Here is a 23,249-nt window from a genome sequence, read left to right as displayed (position 1 = left end):
TCGACCACCAATCAGGGTTCGGAAGCTACTGGGTTGCACCAATCAGAAATCACCGGAGCCTCAACAAGGGCCAATTGGGGGCTCGAGCTGGAGAACAGGGGTGAGCCTCGGTCAGCAATCAATCAGAGAGGCGGGGAAGATCAGCGACGCCCAATCAGCGACCTTCAGGCCCCCGTCGCGGGCGGTGCGGGCACTCTGGCCGGCCAATCAGCGGGCGGCCGGCGGCTGGCACTCCGGGGGAGTGGGCAGCCGGGCGGGGTGGAGCCTGTCCGCGCGTCTGAGCGGTCGGCGCTGAGGAGCGAGGCCGGGTGAGGGGCAGGCGACCCCGGGCTGGGCTGGGGGCGGCGTGTGCTCGCAGCCGGCGGGAGGCGGGAGCTGAGGGGGCGCGCGGGGTCCGGGGCGGGGGCCTGGGCGAGGGCGCGCGGGGAGGGTTAGGGTCACGGGATGCTGGCGGACCGACCCTCTGAGCTGCAGGATGCGGCGGGGCGAGGTGAGGGACCGAGTAAAGGGCTCGGAGAGATGGCCCGCTCCAACCCCATGGCTGGGGGAGGAGGGGACCCTGTTGCCATGGCAACACGTGTGCAAAGTGGCCAGGCCCGGCGCTCCGACCCTTTTCTGCCCCCGAACGTGCGCGCACTTTGAAGGCGCCCCCTGCCACCCCTTCCCCGAATGGCCTCCATCATCCCTGGCTCGCTGGCAGCTAGGCTGGGACCAGCGCAGAAATGACCCACTTGGACAGCCGCCTCTCCGCCACATCCTGGCTACCCTCAGCTTGCCCTTCGTCCTGCCGTCTCCTCCAAGGGGTTAAGCTCGGTCTGCTGCACTTGGTAAGACAGGCCTTTGCGGTTTGACCAGTTCGCAGCCAGTTCGAAGAATGGACACAGCTGGGGTCCAGCGCGGCCGCCTCCTCGCAGGGACTGGCGCCCTACAGACCGCTCGCCGCTGGCGGGATGGGTTTTTTAAAGGCATCCAGCACGACGCCTTGTACATAAGTCCTCAGAGAATGGGGTCTGACTGAATGAATAGAGCCCACAATGACGATTTCTGTGTATTTACGTAAAGAGCAATTTCTGTTTCCAGTAGAAATACGAAACGAACCACTTTCGTAATTTTATATTTTCTAGTAATTTGAAAAAAACTAAAACAGGTTAATATATTTTGTTTAACCCAACTTATCCAAAACATTATTACAACATGTAATCAATATTAAAGTATTAGATATTTTAAATCCTTTTTTTTTGTACAAAGCCTTCAATATCTGGTTACATTTACAGCACGCCTCACTTGGACCACCCGTGTTTCAACTGCCCAGTGGCCCCAAGTGGCTAGTGGCTGCTGTTTTGGTCTGCACAACCATGAACATTTCTTGTACATGTGTGAGTTGTGGCCAAATACCCAAAATCAAACTCATCAACATCCTTTGAAGCCCTCCTGTATGCAGGAAGGCGCTGTGCAGTGAGACCACAAAAATGAGGCATAGTCCTTTCCCCAAGGAGCTTCCAGTCCAGTAGAGGAGAAAATAAACATCTAAACAATTTAGTAGTATTTTAAGTGGATATGATTCAGACACGTATATGATTGACAAACTAGATGACTCAAGAATTCAAGGGAGGGATACTTCAGGTTCATGCAGTAGAGGAAAACTTGAGCCTAGTCTTGAAAGATGGGTAAGACCAGACTGCTGGAAAAGATGGGGAGGGTGATTTGGTTGAATGGAACTTAACATAGCTTCTTTTGTTTTTAGGGTTGAAATCTTGCAGAGTCCCAAGGCTTTCAGACTGAAAAACGCTTTCCTCTCTCATTGATAACCTCCACCATGATTCATAGCCTTTTCTTGATCAACTCTTCTGGGGATATTTTCTTGGAGAAACACTGGAAAAGTGTGGTCAGCCGTTCTGTTTGTGATTATTTTTTTGAGGCACAGGAGAGAGCTACTGAGGCAGAAAACGTACCTCCAGTTATCCCCACCCCTCACCACTATCTTTTAAGTGTTTACCGCCACAAGATCTTCTTTGTGGCTGTGATCCAGACGGAGGTCCCACCTCTGTTTGTCATTGAGTTCCTTCATCGAGTTGTGGACACATTTCAGGTGCGTGAAGGTGGGGAAGTTCATATACGTAAACTACAAAGTCCCTTTATAGTTCTACTTCCATTGTATTCAGCATCAGTTAGGAAACTTAAAAAAAAAAAAAACTGACATTGCCTACTTCCTCTCTCATCTAATAGAATTCTTGTTCCTATTTATCGAATTGGCTGAATCTAAGATGACAAGTTGAGTACTTTTGAACCTGTTGCATGAGAAAGCCACACTGTATGGTATGATTGTGTATGGTCTGTTTTGGAGATAGGAGGTGTCTCAAGTTTGCTCACAAATCAGAGTTTAAAAAAAACAAATGTTTTTTTAATAGTGGAATTGATGCTAACTATTTGTTAACTATGTTGCTTTGAGTTGCATTGAAAATGATAAATGTGGAAACCTTTATAACAGAAAAGGTAGACAAAATTAAGTAATGCTTGTTTTAACTCTCCACGCTTTGTCTTTGGTTTTGAGTGCTTATCCATAGCACGTGAGCTAGCGATGAGCTCTCGTTGCAAAATTAAGCCTGGGAAATCTGTACCCTTTAAGAATTTAAGTGATACATTTTACAAGGTATAATTTTCATTTTGAATTTTCCTCTCAGGAATAGATTTGAAGATTTTCTTTGTCGGGGGGTGGGGGCACAGGGGAGGTAAGTTATACCAGAATGTCAGTGCCATTTATCACACAGAATTCTAGATTTCTTAGACTCAGGATGGAATCCCTGGTGTCACAGTGGTTAAGAGCTATGGCTGCTAATCAAAAGGTCGACAGTTCGAATCCAACAGGTGCTCCTTGGAAACCCTGTAGGGTCACTATGAGTTGGAATTGACTCGATGGCAATGGGTTTGGTTTTTTTGTTTGTTTGTTTAGACTCAGGATTTAGACAGAATCCTCTCCGTAATAGAAGTGCTCAAGTTCTAAGTGGTGTGGTTATTTGCATAACTCAGATGATAAAGGAGAAGCAAGGGCCCTTTGGTTTAACTTCGGTGTCGTGTAAGGTCTGAAATTAGTCACATGAATTCAGAAATTGTGGAACTGGAAAAGAAGTGAATGAGAACCCGAACATTACAATAAAAATTAAAAAGCACATCAAAGAGTCCTTTCATTTGCACTGATGTCTACGTCACATGTTTAGAGCAGCTTTCATCTGAAGAGAACCAAAATGTATTTTGTGAGTTTTTCCCACAGATAACTCTCTTAATAGTGCAGTCATGTGCTGCATAACATCCATTCAGGCAGTGCCTGACCGCATGTATGTCAGTGGCCCCATAAGGTTATAATAGAGTTCAGACATCCCGATCCAAGAATAGCAGATTTAGGCATGTCGCACTTGACAATCACAACGAGCTATTAAAGGACCGGCTCCACTGAAAGCTATAAGGCTAATGAAAATGCAAGAGGGACTTATCAGATATGGAGAAATTGCTAATGATGTAGATTGACGACCAAACACAAAAGTGAATCCCTCTCATCACGTTGACCATGCCTGCTGCTAAGGCGTGAAGCTCGTTCAAGATGCTTTAAGAAAAAGTAGAACCAGACTACAATAAAGAGTTTAGTGCTAGCTCTGGGTGGTTCAGGTACTTCAAACAAGGTTTTTTGCAGCATGATGCAAAAATGAGTGGGGAGTCTGTGGCAAGTGATGCAAAAGCAGCAGAAGAATTTGTCAAAACTTTAGATAAATTAATTGTAGAGGGATGTTATTTGCCCCAGCAAATTTTTAATATGGATGGAACCTCCTTATTCTGGAAATAAGTGCCTGAAAGAACCTTCATCCATAATAACGGTGTTTGCACAGCGTTATAATCACATAAGGCCCTATGTCACAGAACAGATCGTGGACGTTAAGCGACACATGACTGTATTATTATCCTGGGATTCCCATACTCATGGGGCATCCTAGCCCCTTCTCACATTTAAAGTCTAAGAAGTGAAATCAAAGTGCTAGGGAGGAACTAGAAATAGAGAAAACAGTAGTTATGATGTTAAACTACCCTAACTGTGCCTTCTTATGATTTCCATAGATGGTACTTTACCCCATTCTAAGATTAACAGTCCCTTTGGTGACATGTAGCAGCTGTTTCATATTGCCACAGCAATATTATGTAACTTATTATGAGACAGGAAGTATGAGAAAAGATGTTTAATCTAGTTGAAACCACAGAGGAATTTGGGAAAGCAGTAAAGTTGCTGGTTTGGAAGTCTGGGACTTCAGATTTTGTCTTCTTTGAAGCATTTGTTAAAAGTAAATGATTTTAATGTCTTATTTGATGCATGTCCTCTCTGGCTAGCATCGCTTTTCTAGTACTGGACTATGACAGAAGAGTTCCAGCTATAGAATTGCAGGCACTTTTGCCATAGCACTTTATCATACTTGGCTTTTCAACCACTCAGTTCACATTAGGCCTGGTTTATAAAATCTAGTGTGATGTTTTGTTTATTTTTTAAAGTAAAATCACTCATGGGGAGGAAATGTGTGGCATTTTCCCCCTTAAATCATTATTATTTTTAAGAAGAAATTCTTTTTGTTATAGAAACATATTCCTGACTCCTAAGTGCTCTTGGGTATTGGAATCTTTCTGGTCATTGTCGTCATTTGATGTAATTTAGATCACATCTGGAGTCTTTGTTCAATTGCAGATATTATAATTTAAGGAGAATATTGAAAAAAACTAAAGCATGTTAAAGAAACGGCAAGATAGTAAAACATGAACAGTGGAAGGATCTTGGGGGTTTAGCCCTGAGAAGAAAAAAATGAGGTGAAAACTTGTAGTTGTCTTCAAATAACTGAGAGACTGTTACGTAAACTTCTTCAAGAAGGCAAATTGTAGCTTAGCAATAGAAAGAACTTTCTAATAATCAGAGCTTCCCATGAATAAAATGGGCTTTCTCAAACCACGTCATTGAATGAATTCAGGGAGGGTTTCATGACTGTCTCTCGGAGATTCTGTAAGAGACACACTGACATTGCTAGAGAGTGCACTGAGTGACTGTAAATGTTTCTTCTAAATTGTTATCATCCTTGTGCATTACGTGGCATGTAGTGCTTTCCACAGGGCCAGATTAAGGCATGTGAGGGCCCTAAACACTGATAACCTGTGCTGCTCTTTCTGCTTACTCATGCATTCGAACAGGGTCTGTGAGTTATTATATGTAACATGTATGTGTGGGTGCGTGTGTCTTAGCTCTCCATGCTGTAACTTCTTTTTAAATGTGACTCTAATATTAGCGATTGAATGCAGAAGTAGCATTTACCATTTTAGCAGAGTGAGGTGGGCTGGATTAAAAAATTTTTAGTGGATGCAGGGTACTAAGATTTTTACTACATGCCACATTTTCTGCAAAAAGAATACCCCACATATTCTACAACACAGAAAATGAGTCAGTGAACTTCAGTAATCAACATAAAGTTCTGTCGATCTCCCACAACAAAAAATGGACTTTCACCAGTTTTTCTTTCAACAGTCCTTCAGTTTTGATGCTTGTTTCATAATAAATGTTATCATTCTAAATGAACAAATGAAAAGATGTTACAAAAGGAAATTTAATATCAGAAAACAAATATCACAAATTTTATTTTTAGATCTTTCATCTCTAAGATGTAATTAAAAACATTTCTATTATTTGCGCTTACAAATTTTTCATGATTTCATCACAGTTAAGCTGCTGAACATTATCTATTTGCATACGTAATAAGGAAATGAATCAAGTATTTCTCGATCATTGTTCTGCACTCGCGTTTCTTTGTGTCCTGTCTGGTTGTTATCTGCGGGTCTTTGCTTTGGACAAGTGGCGCCCCTGTTGGTTGGTACTCCGCCTTGCCTTGCTTATTGGGTAACCCATCCCTGGCTTTATAGCTCACGAAGCACTTTCACACACATTACCATTAATCAATTGTATTTAGTTATTACAATATCCATGTAAGTCCAGTGATATTATTCTGGTTATACCATTAAGGAATCAAGACCCAATTAGTTAACATGACTTAATCTAGTAAGTGACAATTAAAATTTTAATCATGCTTTCTGATTTGGAATCGTCATTTTTCTACAACCCCGGTAATTCAATATCTAAATTTGGGCTTTGTTCTAAAAGGGCAAAGCATTCTTACAATCCTAGATCTCAGAGTAGGGATGATCCAGAGAGGTTTTCTGGTGTGCTAGCTCTACCTCTTGATTTCATTTTATTTTATTTTTTCATTTCTTATTCACTGCATGAATGCTAAGGAATAGCACAAAAGTAAGTATTAAAAAGATTTTTATGGATAATTCTGTCACATTATTACCATTTGGGGTATTTCAAATTCTTGTTCATAAACACGTATAATAGTCTAGATCGAGTTTTCTATTCTGCATAATATTTTGTCAGTTTGAAGAAACTAGCCCAAAGAAGATAAATGACTTCCTGTAGTTTATAAAACAATAACATTAGTACTGTAAACCAGGCTTTCTAGTTCTTAGTCCAGTGTTATATCTACCAAACGAGGCTGCCTCAGAGAACTGTGGTTATGCTTCATTCCCTTATAGAAAAGCACCCCAGAACCTCTGCGTGAAAACTCATAGGCAGGGCCAGATCCTTATTCTCTGGGAGCGTTCCTTCACTTCTCACAGTCTCTGAGTGATACGTGTATATGTTATCTCTTCATCAGGACTATTTTGGAGTCTGTTCAGAGCCAGTGATCAAAGACAATGTTGTTGTCGTTTATGAGGTATTGGAAGAGATGCTAGACAATGGTTTTCCATTGGCCACCGAGTCAAACATCCTCAAAGAACTGATAAAGCCTCCCACCATCCTTCGAACAGTTGTCAACACCATAACAGGTATGGAGAAGGGGGAAAACCAGTGGAAAGCTGCTACCACTGTTGTTGCCATCCTAGGTGTGGCTTAGTCTGGTGTGTGGCTTAGTCTGGTATTGTGTGTTGTTTTGAGCACATATCTTGGGGAATGTCAGATGTCTGGGTGCCATAATTTTGCTTTTTGAGTATGACATGAAATATTTTCTTATGTAGAAAATACCCTCACTTCAATGACGGAATGAAGTGTTCTTTAAAAATAAATTGATGTTGTTTTTTCTGTTAGGAAGAAATACATGATTACTGTAGATGGATGAATGATGCATAGATAGGATTAAAGAAAAACTCTTGTATACTACTTTAAAGTTACCTTTTATCAGTATTTTGTGAATATTATCCCATAATGATAAATGTTCTTCATCATTTTTAACAATTGTAGTTTTCTACCGTGTGGAATAGACCCTAAGTAATTTACTCAGTGCCTGCTTGTGATGTCTCTGATCTTTTGTTCTTTTTAAATAACAAGGAATCAGCACTGTCTTCCTTATATCTCTGTGACCACATCTGGGTGATTTCCTTTCAGTACCTTTCTAGAAATGGAAGTGCTGGGCCAAAGGGTATGCCAAATTGCCTTCCAGAAAAATTACACCAATTTACACTGTCAGTAACAATTTCTCTACTCTAGCCAATCTTACTGATTTTTTTAAACTTTGGCAAGTCCATAAAAAAAAAAAAAAAAAAAACCCATTGCTGCCAAGTCAATTCTGACTCATAGTGACCATACAGAACAGATTAAAACTGCCCCATAGGGTTTCCAAGGAGTGGCTGGTGGATTCGAACTGCCAACCTTTTGGTTAGCAGCCAAAGGCTTAACCACTGTGCTATTCCCACCCCTCCGCCCCATCTGTGGTTCTGCTCTCTGCCGTTTCAGTTACCTGCGGTCAACCACAATCTAAAAATATTAAATAGAAAATCCCAGAAATAAACAATTGACAAGTTTTAAGTTGTGTGCCATTATGAGAAGCATGGTGAAATCTTGCACCTTCCCAGTTGATCCCTCCTGGGACATGGATCATCCCTTAGACCAGCATATCCACAGCTGTGAATGCCTGTTAGCCACTTAGTAGCTGTCTCAGCTATCAGATCAACTATCTTGGTATCACAGTGCTTGTGTTCAGGTAGACCTTATTTTACTAATAATTGTTCTGTTTTATTTTTACCTATTGTTATTAATCTCTTACTGTGCTTACTGACCATTTTTCCTCTCTTGTGAATTATTTTTTCTTGTCCTTTGTCCATTTTTCTGTTGAGATATTTTTCTTTTTTCATACTGATTTAAAAGAATTCCTTTCATTTAAGAATATTAAACTATCATGTATGTTGAAACTGTGTTGTATTGGAAATACACATGGTAGTTTGTAGGAGTACTTTATAGATTTTGAATCTTTTGAATCAAAATATATATATATATTTTTTAATAATTTTTATTGTGCTTTAAGTGAAAGTTTACAAATCAAGTCAGTCTCTCACACAAAAACCCATATACTCCTTGCTACACACTCCCAGTTACTCTCCCCCTAATGAGACAGCCTGCTCTCTCCCTCCACTCTCTCTTTTCATGTCCTTTTCTCCAGCTTCTAACCCCCTCCACCCTCTCATCTCACCTCCAGGCAGGAGAGGCCAACATACTCTCAAGTGTCCACCTGATCCAAGAAGCTCACTCCTCACCAGCATCCCTCTCCAACCCATTATCCAGTCCAATCCATGTCTGAAGAGTTGGCTTCGGGAGTGGTTCCTGTCCTGGGGCAACAGAAGGTCTGGGGGCTGTGAGCAGCGGGGTCCTTCCAGTCTCAGTCAGACCATTAAGTCTGGTCTTATGAGAATTTGGGGTCTGCATCCCACTGCTCTCCTGCTCCCTCAGGGGTTCTCTGTTGTGTTCCCTGTCAGGGCAGTCATTGATTGTAGCTGGGCACCATCTAGTTCTTCTGGTCTCAGGATGATGTAGTCGCTGGTTCATGTGGCCCTTTTTGTCTCTTGGGCTCGTAATCACCTTGTGTCCTTGGTGTTCTTCATTCTCCTTTGATCCAGGTGGGTTGAGACCAATTGATGCATCTTAGATGGCTGCTTGCTAGCATTTAAGACCCCAGACGCCACTCTTCAAAGTGGGATGCAGTATGTTTTCTTAATAGATTTTATTACGCCAGTTGACTTAGATGTCCCCTGAAACCATGGTCCCCAGACCCCTGCCCCTGCTAGCTGGCCTTCGAAGCATTCAGTTTATTCAGGAAACTTCTTTGCTTTTGGTTTAGTCCAATTGTGCTGACCACCCCTGTACTGTGTGCTGTCTTTCCCTTTACCTAAAGTAGTTCTTATCTGCTATCTAATTAGCGAATACTCCTCTCCTACCCGCCCTCCCTCCCTCCCGCCTCGAGTAACCACAAAAGACTGTTTTCTTCTCAGTTTAAACTGTTTCTCAAGTTCTTATAATAGTGGTCTTATATAATATTTGTCCTTTTGCAACTGACTAATTTCACTCAGCATAATGCCTTCCAGGTTCCTCCATATTATGAAATGTTTCACAGATTCCTCACTGTTCTTTATCGATGCGTAGTATTCCATTGTGTGAATATACCATAATTTATTTATCCATTTGTCCTTGGTTGCTTCCATGTTTTTGCTGTTGTTAACAGTGCGGCAATAAACATGGGTGTGCATATATCTGTTCATGTAAAGGCTCTTATTTCTCTAGGATATATTCCAAGGAGTGGGATTGCTGGAGCATACGGTAGTTCTATTTCTAGCTTTTTAAGGAAGTGCCAAATCGATTTCCAAAGTGGTTGTACCATTTGACATTCCCACCAGCAGTGTAGAAGTGTTCCAGTCTCTCACAGCCTCTCCAACATTTATTATTTTGTGTTTTTGGATTAATGCCAGCCTTGTTGGATGTTGGAGTGAGATGAAATCTCATTGTAGTTTTGATCTGCATTTCTCTGATGGCTAATGATCGTTTCCTCATATATCTGTTAGCTACCTGAATGTCTTCTTTAGTGAAGTGTCTATTCATGTCTTTTGCCCATTTTTTAATTGGGTTATTTGTCATTTTGCAGTTATGTTTTCGCAGTATTGTGTAGGTTTTAGAGATCAGGCACTGATCAGAAATGTCACAGCTAAAAACTTTCCCAGTCTGTAGGTAATCTTTTAACTCTTTTGGTGAAGTCTTTGGATGAGCATAAGTGTTTGGTTTTTAGGAGCTCCCAGTTATCTAGTTTTTCTTCTATGTTCTTTATAATGTTTTCTATACTGTTTATGCCATGTATTAGGGCTCCTAACGTTATCCCTATTTTTTCTTCCGTGTCAAAATATGTATTTTAAACATATATTTTGTTGCAGATATTTTTTCACAGTCTGTCACTCATTTGACATTGTTCATGGTATTGTCTGTTTAGCCATATTTTAATTTTTTTTTATAATGTCAATTTAATCATTCTCTTCCATTAAGGGTTTTACATCTTGGATCTTGTTTTATACATCAACAAGAGTTTTCATGGAAGTTGACAAACTTATTGTAAAATACATTAAAAATTATAAATATTCAAGAATACCAGTAACCTGTTGCCATCAAGTCGATTCTGACTCATAGCAACCCTATAGGACAGAGTAGAACTGCCCCATAGGGTTTCTAAGGCTGTAAATCTTTACAGAGGCAGACTGCCACATACTTCTCCCGCAGAGCAGCTGGTGGGTTCGAACTGGCAACTTTTCGGTTAGCAGCCACTCACTTAATCACTGTGCCACCAAGGCTCGTTAAATATTCAGGAATAGTCAGGACAGTTTTGAAAAATAATTACAAAAGTGTAGGAAGAACTTGCCCTATAAAATATCAAGACATTAAGTTCATATGGTAGACTAGACAAAACTTCATAGATGAAATATGTTATCAGAACCAAGACAGTTTTGAAAATGAATAAAATTAAAAAAAGAAAAAGAGCAAGAGAGAACATGTGCCTTACCAGATAAAAGATATATTTTGACATTTTAGTAAATTTAAAAGTATAGTATTGGCCCAGGAATAGACAAATAGATCACCGAAATAAAACAAAGTCCAGAAACAGACCTTTGCTTTTATAGGAATTTGGTGTATGGTAAATGTGGTCACATAACAAATCAGGGGCCAGTTGCTAAATGGATTGGGAGAGTTGGCTTCAATGTGAAAAAAAAATTAAGTTAGGCCCCTCACTTCATATCACACACAAAATAAATTCCAGTTGGATTAAGGAATTAAACACAGATTTTACAATTATTTGGAGGAAATATATTTTGATCTTCAAGGAAAAAAGGCCTTTTTTTTTTTTAAAGTATGTTTTCATCTAGTTCTTTTATGGTTTTGTTTTGGATTTGAATATTTAATTCATCTGGAAATTGGTATACAGTATAAGGTAAGGCTGTATGTTTATTTCTCCAAAATTACCAATCAGATTTCCTGGCGCCATTTATTGACCAATTTATTCTTTTCCTTTGTTTTAAATGATATTCTTATCTTGTACTAAGTCATCGTAATTCTTCGTCTGTTTGTTTACCTGCACTGTGAACATGCTGCTTTAATTACTGTAGCCTGATGATATATTTTAATACATTGCACCTCTATTTAAAGAAAATTAATTTGGTGGCTTTTTAAATATTCTTTGCTCAACTTTAAGCCTTAAAAGCTTTGTTAGTGCCTGAGTCATTTATGAATATTTTGAAGTCATTTGAACCTGTATCTCACTTCAATCCAATAAAAGGTATCTGGGGACGACTGTATGCTGAATATGTGTGTGTATTTAATATTTCTTTCTTTAGAGTAAAAATATCCAGGAAATGGAAAGTGGGAATCAAATTTAATTATAATATTTCAGAGTTTCAGTGTAGACCTTTAAATTTTTTTTTTAAATATTTGTATGCCTGTGGGAGAAAACAAGTCAAGAAATTTCTGATCAACTCTGGTGGATAGGGAAAGATTTAATTTGTATTCTTTTCCTAAGTTTCAATATGGTATGAGAAAGGTCACATTGATGGATACATTTTAATATCTAGCACAGATTACTTTAGAATCCACCTTGAACTAGAATACTGTTTTTATCTGTGAAAATTTTATATCATTGTGTAGATTACCATCCCTACTAAAAGCCAATACATTATTGAAACTGCAAGCTATTGTGACATTTGAGAGACTAGGTTCAGGTTACTTTCAAAACCAAAATATGGTATCTGTTTCTCAGGTAACTTTTCTTTAAGCCTTTATCCTGCTTGTGGAGACAGACTGGATGGCGACAAGGGGTTTTATATTATGTATATACATAGACTAGGTTACCCTGTATGGAAGCTGAGAAAACTCTCATCTTCTGTTTGAGAATTTCTTCAGTTCGGTGCATGAGGCCTAGAAACTTTTAGGGAAGTGTTCTATGGTTATTAGAATCAAAATGAAATTAAAGTACAGTAATATTAATTGTCTCAGGAAGCACCAATGTGGGTGACCAACTTCCCACTGGGCAGCTGTCAGTGGTGCCTTGGCGACGGACAGGGGTGAAATATACCAACAATGAAGCCTATTTTGATGTGATTGAAGAAATTGATGCCATCATTGATAAATCAGGTATGTGGTTTTGATCTTTTCTCAGAGCTGTGAAAATAGAAGGAGGCTCCTTTCATGTAATGTTTGCTAGTCTCAGAATTATCTCCCATTCAAGATCATTCATTTTAAGTTAGTGCCTAGTGAGTGTCAGGTACTGTGCTAGGCACTGGGAGTAGATTTTAATATTATGATACAGACCAGTGTTTGTCTTATACTTTTACATGTTTTGTTGATCTTATTCTCTTGACTGAAGAAGAGACGTAACAAACAACAAAAGTCACTCATTGATTAGATTTCCGTTTTGAAAGTATTTTACCCCTGATTCTGATGGCAGAACTAAAGTTGTAATTACTAAAAATCAGGGAGTCTTCTTTTCAATCTATCCTAAATTAGGTGAATATGACTATAAATTCTGTAGTACATTGGGGAACTTATTCATTCAACATGTTTGTTGAAAGCCTGTTATGTTGTAGCATAGTGCTGGATATTGGCCATTTGATGGCGAATAAGACACAATCCATGGCCACAGGAAGCTTACTTAGTCTAATGAGGGAGAGAGACAGGTAAAAAGGTGGAGCCATGAGAGTGGTGCCGCATCCATCCTGAGCAAAGATACAGAGAGGTGGCAGTGGTTATGCTTCCTTAGTAGAATGAATAGAAGTTACGAAGAGCTACATGGATTTTGGGGTAAAGTATGGGCAAACACTCCAAGATGAATAAAATATTGTTGGGAAATAAAGTAGTTTGGTGTGACTGGATTGAGAGACATAAAAAGAGAAATGTAAGCAATGAGACTTGCAAACTAAGTAGGCATAGCAGCTTTTCATATTAGCCCAAAGCTGGGAATGACCCACATGTTCATCAACAATATCCCGTTGCTGTTGAGTCAACTCCGACTCACAGCGACCCTAAAGGACAGAGTAGAACTGCCCCATAGGGTTTCCAGGGAGCACCTGGTAGATTCGAACTGCTGCCATTTTGGTTAGCAGCCATATCTCTTAACCACTATGCCACAAGGGTTTCCTCATAAACAGCTGAAAGGATAAATAAATGTTGATACGTTCATACAATGGCATACTATACAGTAATAAAAAAAAAGAATGAACTACTAATAAACCCAGCAACATGGATGAATCTCACAATGTTGAACAAAAAAACTAAGATGCAAAATATTACATACAGCGATTACATTGATATGATGTTTGAAAACAGGCATGGCCTAATTTAAAGTAATAGGAGTCAGAATTGTGGTTACCTTTTGGAGAGGTGGATTAACTGGGATGAGGCAAAGGGAGCATGCTGGGATGCTGAATAGATTCCACAACTTGATATGGGTGGTATTTACATAGGTGTGTAATATTTAAAAATTCATGGAGCTGTACACTTAAGGTTTTTACATTTTACTCTAAGCTTTACCTCAATGAAAAAGTAAAACAAAACACAAACAAATACAACCCTAGATGGCCAGATCATGAAAGGCCTTGTATGTCATTTTACAGAGGGCAGTTGGGAGTGATGGAAGGATTTTAACTTCAGGAGTATCTTGCTTAGACTTGTACTTAGAGCTATCATTCTGGCTGCAGTGTGAAAAGTGGCTTGAAGAAGGGTGAGACTAAAGGCAGGGAAAGCGGTTAGGAGGCTGTTGCTGAAATCCAGGCACAAAGTATAGATTGTCTGGTAGCGAGGCTGGAGAGGAGTAGATAGGTTTGAGAGATACGCCAAAAAAAAAAAAAAAAAAGGAATTGGTAATTGGATATGGGGACTAGGGTAGTAGAAATGGTTGTTTCTTCTGTGTTTCTGGTTTATAGACAACAGGATAGTGTCATCATACCACCCACAACGGTCAAGTCAATTCCAACTTACAGCAACCCTGTGGGACAGAGTAGAGCTGCCCATAGGGTTTCCAAGGCTGTAAATCTTTATGGAAGCTGCCTGCCACACCTTTCTCCCTTGGAGCAGCTGGTGGGCTCGAACTGCTGACCTTTTGGTTAGCAGCTGAGCGCTTTAACCACTGTACCACCAGGGCTCCTGGTGTCATCATGGTGATACAGAAAACAGGAGGAGAAGGCCCAGGAAGTAAGATAAGGAATTCATTTTTATTGGCATGTGGAGTTTGCAGTAACATCTGAGTGAAGACAGATGGCCATTAGGCAGGAATGAGGCTGAACTGGAAATAAAATTAGGAAAGAAATGGCCATAATTGAAAATTGAAGCCTTGCGAAGCAGGCAGAGTAACCCAGGAAAAGTGTGTAGACTGAAAAGAGAAGTCAGAACTCTGAAAAGGCATAGGCATTTAAGAGAAGTGCAAAGAAAGGAGAAACCTGCGGAAGACACCAAAGAAGAGGAGCTAGAAAAATAAGAGGAAAACTAGGCAAGGTCAGGAGAAGTAGTGAACAATGAAAAATGCTACAGAAAAATCCTATGGGATAAAGATCAAAAGTCTCCGTTCAGTTTAGTAGCAAAGCTCATTAGTGACATAAGGAAGAGCAGTTACTGAGAAGAGATTTTCTGAACCATTGGTTAAGATAGTGATGTTCTGTTTGAGTCTGGTGGTAGATCGAAAACTGCTTTAGGTTAGTAACTAGCTCATTAATCTTTTTATCCCCATTACTTCTTCATAGCGTCTCATGCTTAATATGCGATTGATAAATGCTTCCAAGGATAGACAGGTGGCACTGGATGAATGGATAGACAGATGGAAGGAAGGAAGTTGGGAAGGAAGTTGGGAAGGAAGGAAGGAGACAGGGGAAAAAGGGAGAAAATAAGTTAGTTGGGAAGAGCAATGTTTAGTAATCTCTTTACCGTCTGTTTTGTCTTATTCCTGTCTCAGGTTCCACAATTACTGCTGAGATCCAGGGGGTGATTGATGCATGTGTCAAGCTGACTGGAATGCCAGACCTTACACTTTCCTTCATGGTAAAGTCCTAGGCCAGAGATTTCATTTTGGGGATGGGAAATTAAATGTTTCTGGAAAGACAGAGTGGTGAGGATGGAATGAAACAAGAAGAAATAGTCAAGAACAGTCACAAAGCTTGTATCAGGCTCGAATTTTCTATAAATAACTGAAGAATTTGTGTCTGTGTGTGAGAGAAAATTTTCTATAAATAATTGGAGGATGTGCGTGCGTGTGTGTGTGTTTTAATAAAAACAGCACCCAGATTACTTTCCTGAAAGAAGTATGAGTGTTTAATTCCTACTTTTTGGTTTTCCTTGCCGGTAACTGTAGAACCCCAGGTTGTTGGATGATGTCAGCTTCCATCCCTGTGTTCGTTTCAAGCGCTGGGAATCTGAGCGTATCCTCTCTTTCATCCCTCCTGATGGAAACTTTCGCCTGCTCTCTTACCATGTCAGTGCACAGAAGTAAGCAGCCCTTATAATTAAGAATGGAATCTGTGTGTTATATGTGTGTGTAGAAGTAATATCCTCCAGTGGGTAGGAGCTCAGGCTTTGGAGTTAAGACTACCTGGATTCATATTCCAGCTCCCATATGTAAAATTGGTATCCTCAGGTGAGTTGCTTAACCTCTCTGTGCTTGTGTTCTTCTTATGTATAAATTGGAAATAATCAGAGTACCTAGTCACGAAGATTAAATAAAAGAATCCAAATGGTGCTTACCACAAAGTAAGTGCACATAAGTTTGCTACTTTTTTTGTTATTATATGTCTAAACAAGAACTTTTTTCCCTCAAATAAGAATCTCAGCACACCTGTGTTTAATCCCTCCTGACTGAAATGAAGCATTAAATTATACTATGAAAACCCATAAGATGCAGTAATTTTTGGTCTCGAATATTCTCTTTAATTTGGAGATCTAAGGGCTTTTGGAAGCAGTATTGTATAGTAGAAGGTCTGCAGTCTTATGAGAGCCAGGAAACTTCAGGGGTATCTTCCTGTGTGATTTGGAATAAATAATTTAGAGAAGTACCCAAGTGCTTGAGACCAAAGGCTCTGGAATCAGACTGCCTGGACTTAAACCTCAGCTTCAGTATATAATGTATGAACTTGGGCAAGTTACTTAACCTCAGTATTCATCTATAAATGGGATGATAGTAGTACCTATTTCATAATTATTATGAGGATTAAGGAAACTCTCGTGGCATGGTGGTTAAGAGCCACAGCTGCTAACCAAAAGGTCAGCAGTTCAGATCTCCCAAGCACTCCTTGGAAACCCTATGGGGAAGTTCTACTCTGTCCTATAGGTTTGCTGTGAATCAGAATCGACTTGCCAGCAGTGGGTTTGGGGTTTTTTGGTTTTATGAGGATTAAATGAGATAATAGATGTAAAGCATTTAGCATAGTGACTGGCATACAGGAAGTGCTCAGTAACTATTAGGAATTGTTGTGACTTTAGTATTGTTCCCTGACTCCTCTGTGTCCTCATCTGTCAAATCATGACAACCTATCCTACGTGACAGCATTTTTGTGAGGATCAGGTGAGGTCAGGTAGAAGCACTGTCAACAGATTAAAAAGCCTATGATGTATAATTTTCCCAAGTACAACTAATTATTTGTCACATGTATAAATTAATTATAACGTAGAAATACAGCGACTCCTCGTTTTTGTTCACAGTGACTTTCTCATAGTAGGTTCAGTATACTCTTTGATTTTGTGGATTTTATTCAGAGTCACTAAAAGAATTGGTTTACTCACTAGACAGCATCTTAGGTTTGTGAAACAAAAAAAATTAAAGATTACTGGGTTTTTTCATTTTTTTTTTTTAACTTATTATTTAAGATAAAGAGTAAGGAAGTAGATAAGGGAGAAAAGGCCACCACGAGGGGAAAAAGCACGATGTAAAAGGGGTAAATACTGCCATTTTTCCAGTACATTAATGAAATGGGCTCTTTGTTTCTCTCTTTTCCAGTCTGGTTGCGATTCCAGTGTATGTCAAACATAGCATCAGTTTCCGGGACAGTAGTTCACTTGGACGCTTTGAAATAACAGTGGGACCCAAACAGACTATGGGGAAGGCCATAGAGGCAGTGACTGTCACCAGCCAGATGCCCAAGGGGGTCCTGAATATGAGCCTCACTCCGTCTCAGGGGACGCACACATTCGACCCAGTTACAAAGGTAGGGGAATAAAGCAGGATGTTTGATTGCTGATGTTAAATGAAGCAGCCCTGTAGGCACTCTGCACATAGACTTTATGCCTTATCTGCAAGGGGAGCTCAATCAGAGGGCCGCATTGACTTCTTTGAGATGACATGGTAACAGACAGTTTTCTCTATTGAAAAATGCCCTAGAGACAGCAGGTAATATTGTGAACAGATGTCCTTAAGGCTAGCGCCCAGTCACCTCAAATGAAGGATTCCAATTATTGTACTGGAAAGACCACTTCTTTTTTTTTTTTTTTTTTCCTTTGTAGATGCTGTCTTGGGATGTAGGAAAAATAAATCCCCAAAAGCTACCCAGCCTGAAGGGGACCATGAGTCTTCAGGCTGGAGCTTCCAAGCCAGATGAGAACCCCACAATTAACCTGCAGTTTAAGATCCAGCAGCTGGCTATTTCTGGTGAGTGGCCCACAGCTGAGGTGATTTTGAAGAGAGAATGATGGTGATGGCTTTCTCCCACGGGGCACAGACATCAGAAAGCCTTCTAGTTACTCCCTATTTGCAAAGGTTTGGTTTTATTGTTAGTTGTTAAGTCCGCTCCGATTCATGGTGACCTTATGTATAACAGAACAAATGTTGCCTGGTCCTATGCCATCTTCATGATTGTTGGTATGCTTGAGTTCATTATTGTACTGGTGCTGTCAATCCATCTCATTGAGGGTTTCTCTTTGTTTCATTACCCAATGTGCAATCTTTAGCAAAATCTTCTCAGCACTTTTCTGGGGAAAGTTTACAATCCTTACTTTGAAGTTGCCTTAAATGACCTGAATTAAAGTGACGAGGACACAAATGAGAAAGAACCAATATTGGTAGACAAAAGTGTTCACAGACCATTGTTGGCTCATCCTAGGGTTATTAATTTGAGGTTCTCAAGGTTTTCAGTATGGGGATGCTTCTGTATTCTGAGCTGGTAACTTAAAATAATTTTCCTCCAATTTCAGAAAACTCTCATGTTTGCCTTTATTATTGTTTTGGGGCTGTTGGAATTATCTGGGTCAATCTGCTATAGCCTAGACCTACCTTAGGACAGTAGTAATAATTATTATCACTTATTGAGCATTTACTGTGTGCCAGGTACTGTTTTAAGCTCTTTTCACATATTTGCTTATTCAATACTCACAACAGTCCTATGAAGTAGATAGGAGATAACTTTAGCTTTCCATGATGCTCCTATTGGTCTTTACCAATGTATCTTATCTAATTTAAGTGATTAGAAGACATTTAAATTACAAGCTCTTTCATCTTCAGACACTTAATAAACTGTAACCAAACTATCAAACTCATTGCCATCAAGTTGATTCTGACTTATAGTGGCACTGTAGGACAGAACATAACTGCCCTATAGAGTTTGCAACAGAAGCAGACTGCTACATTTTTCTCCTGTGGAGCAGCTGGTGGATTTGAACTGCTGACCTTTTGGTTAGCAGCCAAGCACTTAACCACTGTGCCATCAGGGCTCCTTTAATAAATTATAAAGCGCTATATAATATAAAATATTTTCTTTTAGTACAGTGAGAATACTTAGGAAGCATTCATTTATTCATTACTTTTCTCATTATTCATGCAATTATAATTTATCATTTCGTTATTCATTTAGTAATTTGTTATTTCATTAGTTTTCTAGGGCTGCCGTGACAAAAATATCACTAACTGGGTCGCTTATAAAACAGAAATTTAATATCTCACAGTTCTGGAGGTTAGGAGTCCAAATCAACATGCCGGCTGGGCCATGTTCCCTCTGGAGTCTCTAGGAGAAGATCCTTTCTTAGCTCTCCCAGTTTCTGGTAGTCCCAGGCATTTCTTGGCTCATAGATGGTCTTCATACAGCCATTCTTCCTCTGTGCATTTCTGTCTCTTCTCTTTTATAAGGACATCACTCAGATTGGATTAGAACCTGCCCTACTCCAACTCCAGTGTGACCTCATGTTAACTGATAACATCTTCAGAGACCATATTTTCTAACAAGGTCATGTTCACAGGCACTGAGGGTTTGGACTTCAGATATCTTTTTTAAGGGATACAGTTCAATCCAGTCCTCACAACTGGACCAATAAGCAACATGATGATAAACAGAAAGTATTGAAGTGGTCAAGGATTTCATTTTACTTGGATCCACAATCAATGCCTGTGGAAGCAGCAGTTAAGAAATCAAATGATGTATTTGTATTGGGCAAATCTGCTGCAAAAGACCTCTTTAAAGAGTTAAAAAGCAAAGACATCACTTTGAGGGCTAAGGTGTGCCTGACCCAAGCAAAGAATATTGAGTATGCCATGGATGAACAAATCTGTCTTGGAAGAAGTACAGTGAGAATGCTCCTTAGAAGCTAGGATGGCAAGATTTCATCTCACTTACTTTGGAGACATGTCATTGGGGGAGTCAGTCCCTGCAGAAGGACATCATGCTTGGTAGAGGAGAGGGTCACTGAAAAAGAGGAAGACCCTCAACGAGAGAGATTGACACACAGGCTGCAACAGTGGGCTCAAACATAACAACGATTGTGAGGATGGCGTGGGCCTGGGCAGTGTTTCGTCCTGTTGTGCAGAGGGTCACTGTGTAACCCACTCAGTGGCACCTGACAACAGCAAGAGTTCAATCCATGTAGTTATTAACTTAGTCATTATTATTACTTCATTTATTCAGGCCAATAACTTGAGAAAAACATAGAGTGGTCTTATTTTTCCCTCAACTGCACTTTATTCCGCATATAACTTTCTGCCCTTTGCTCATCAGGAACAGGCTTTCTAATAGGATAGCTTTTTGCTGGAGTAATTGTTTCCTCTCAGTGTCTATACGAAGAGTGAAGAATATGCTAGTTTCATATAAACGCTATAAATGAAGGTATTTTTCTGGTTCATTTTAACAGCAGTCTCTATCCCACTGATCGCTTAGAATTGAAATGAATTGAAACAATTAATTCTACCTGTTTCTTTTGAACAATGTTCATGTCTCACCCTTCCTTCCTTCATTTCAGGACTCAAAGTGAATCGTCTGGATATGTATGGAGAAAAGTACAAACCCTTCAAGGGCATAAAATACATGACCAAAGCTGGAAAATTCCAAGTTCGAACCTGAAGGGAGAGTTTTACAGAGGGAACAGTCACGAACACTTTGTCATTTCTTACTTGTCTAAAAGTGAAAAAACCAGCCTATCTCCTAGTCAGTCCTCTCCTGGGCCCACCTGCTCCCTATTTTCCTTAGCCTTCAGTGCCATGGAATTAATCAAGGGGATAAAGGGTCACCAGGGAGAACTGGACAGAACTGAAACACAGTCAACACCAACTCAGTTCTCAAAGAAGAGATGTATGACAGAGGGTAGAGATACTTGACACCATATTTAACTATTTTTGACATGGTTACCATACAGAAAGACTAGCATTTGTTGTCTGCTTGGCTTTAATTATCTAAAGCCAATTAAAGACTTATTTGTTGTTTTTTAAAGGTGGACAGAAAGATTACTTGGAAGAAAGATGAATGTTAGTCAAAGGAGGGCCCCTTAAGGATGTGATTTATGAGGGAGACAAAGGAGGAAACAATTAAAGAAGAATTGTGAGGACATAGACTAAAGCGAAAGATTGCCAAGAGTGATGGTGCTCCACATTTAGGAGCGTTGGAAGGAATAGAGTTGAGTGGGTTTCTTTCTGATCCTTCTACTGTCATCTATAAAAAAAATTTGTACTTCTAGAAGTGAACTGGATACTTGTTAAATTTGAATCCACTATTGACACAGAAAACCCCAGTTGAGTCAGATTTACCCTTGAAGACCATATCTGACTGGCTTTCGAATACTAAATGTTGCTTGCCTTTAGCACATAGTCTGTCATCATCAGTGAGAAGGTGCCTGGCCTCCTTCCTTGTGGTGGTTGCCTGGAATGCCTCTTTCCCAACCCCAAATAGTTTTACTCACTTTACTTCCAGAATTCACCAGACTTTTTCCTGTTCCCTGATCCTTCTGCAGAGTTTTCTTGGAAAAAAAAAGGGTTTCAGAAAAACCAATTCCATAACCCCTAGTGCAGCCAGATTTTGTACGTCGTAGTAGAGTGTAGATGGCCAGCTTATTCCCCAGTGACGTGGACCCCAACTATAATTGAATAATTCCTTATTTATGTTTGTGAGTGCTACACTAGTACTGGATCCTAAGTCTTCCTGTCTAACACTTTTCCATTGGTAGCCCTGGGTAGAAAGAACAAGTACCATGGCTGATCCTTGAAGCTGCTCAGAAAGTTATGTCCTTATAATTATTTGCTTTGTACTCTATATCCTTAACAATAGATATCTGCCAGACTATTTTTGTTTTAAGACCCCCCCGCCCAAAAAAATTCCAAATCTTTGAATAAAATTGATGCAGTAGGGAGATGCGCCATGTTGATCATGTGTAACCAAGAAACATGGCAACTAAAGGGATACTTCAGGCTTTCCCAACACATCAGTTCTAGTTCAGTGTGTCTATTACCCATTTAAATATTTATGTAAAAGACAGGTTTGTTTTTTTTTTTATTTTAATCTTAGCACAAGAAATGTGCTCTGCTTTGTACTCGGGGACAAAAATGAAGACATACACTCTCCAAACCTCAGAATTTTTCTCTAAAGCCCTGTTTCCAAACACTTGTGCAAAGTGACTTCTAGTCTTATCTTCCTACTTCCTGAACTTGTTTTTGCTGCAGAGTAATGTTACTATGTGGTTTTCCCATGGGCTAAACTGTGCTGTGTGCAACCAGATGTTTCACGTTCCCTCACTCCAAAATTGGTCCTGGCTGATTGTGGCCTATGTACGCACACCTACCATAGTAGGGGGAACATCTCTGCCTGTGGATTCCAGAATACTTGGAATCACTTCTCAGGGCTCTGAGGATTTTAAGGTTTCCAAAGCCACAGGAAACAACCAGTCTTGGTCCGTGAATAGTTTTAGGTTTGTAAATCCAGCTGTTTTATTTCCCACAGGGCAGCTCACCCTAAGTACCTGAGTAGAAATGAAATGTCTGGAGTTTGGGAACTGCAGGCCTAAACAAATGAAGTAACTATCACATCGCCTGCATAGCAGAGCTCTGGAGCACAAGGAGGCATCATTGCTGCCACTCAGCCACTCAGTGGTGTGTCCATTAGCATAAGTAGTGCAGCGTTGTCTCAGTAGAGCTTTTCAGCTTTGTGTGTGTAACATGTGCAGAACTAGCTTCTGTGTTTAAATCTTAATAAAGTTGAGTTTTACCAGTCCTCTATGTCCTAAGTGCTTTCTTATTATTAGGGGCCAATAATAATACTATGGCGTGCATGCCTCAATAGGAGCAGTTCATTTGTTAGGAGGATTTTACTACATTTGTACTCTTCAACCAGGAGTCCTCAAGTTGTGCATATTTTGATTGATTCTCTGGTCATCCCTGGAAGATGGGGGTGGTGGTATTAATTCCATTTTAGGGCTGTGAAAAGTAAGGTCCAGATCAAATGATTTTTCTATGGGCTGTAAAGACAAAGACATTAAAGCTGCTGAGGTCTGTCCTAGTGCTTTTCCCATTCTTTTGTCCTGCTTCTCAGGTTGATTAATTCAGATGTGAAATGGCTTCAAGGTACTAGACATTTATCAAAGTAGAGACTTGGAAGATACGTTATTGGGAACCTGGGTAGTGTGACACTGGTTATTATTATATCTGTACTAATTT

At 39.9% G+C, this 23,249-nt stretch overlaps 1 protein-coding gene across 3 annotated transcripts; it reads left to right on the top strand.

Annotated features, from left to right (window-relative positions):
* Nucleotides 1-260: 260 nt before the first annotated feature.
* On the top strand, nucleotides 261-22,893 carry AP3M2 (adaptor related protein complex 3 subunit mu 2). 3 transcript variants are annotated; one of them, XM_064272780.1, is made up of 9 exons: nucleotides 261-308; nucleotides 1,745-2,089; nucleotides 6,729-6,900; nucleotides 12,368-12,505; nucleotides 15,315-15,400; nucleotides 15,711-15,844; nucleotides 17,349-17,556; nucleotides 17,852-17,996; nucleotides 22,537-22,893. In XM_064272780.1, the coding sequence occupies exons 2-9, from the start codon at nucleotides 1,817-1,819 to the stop codon at nucleotides 22,557-22,559; spliced, it is 1,179 nt and encodes a 392-aa protein (XP_064128850.1). In that variant the 5' UTR covers nucleotides 261-308; nucleotides 1,745-1,816; the 3' UTR covers nucleotides 22,560-22,893. The 3 variants fall into 3 exon arrangements, with proteins under 3 accessions (XP_064128850.1, XP_003412557.2, XP_010590735.2); XM_003412509.4 differs by having other exon boundaries at nucleotides 20,570-22,893; XM_010592433.3 differs by lacking the exon at nucleotides 261-308 and adding an exon at nucleotides 453-827 and having other exon boundaries at nucleotides 20,570-22,893.
* The last annotated feature ends 356 nt before the right edge of the window (nucleotides 22,894-23,249 follow it).

The sequence above is a fragment of the Loxodonta africana genome, chromosome 19 (assembly GCF_030014295.1).
Source record: "Loxodonta africana isolate mLoxAfr1 chromosome 19, mLoxAfr1.hap2, whole genome shotgun sequence".
Lineage (NCBI taxonomy): Eukaryota > Metazoa > Chordata > Mammalia > Proboscidea > Elephantidae > Loxodonta > Loxodonta africana.
Note: the sequence above shows the minus strand (reverse complement) of the source record. Positions and strands in the feature narration are given on the sequence as shown.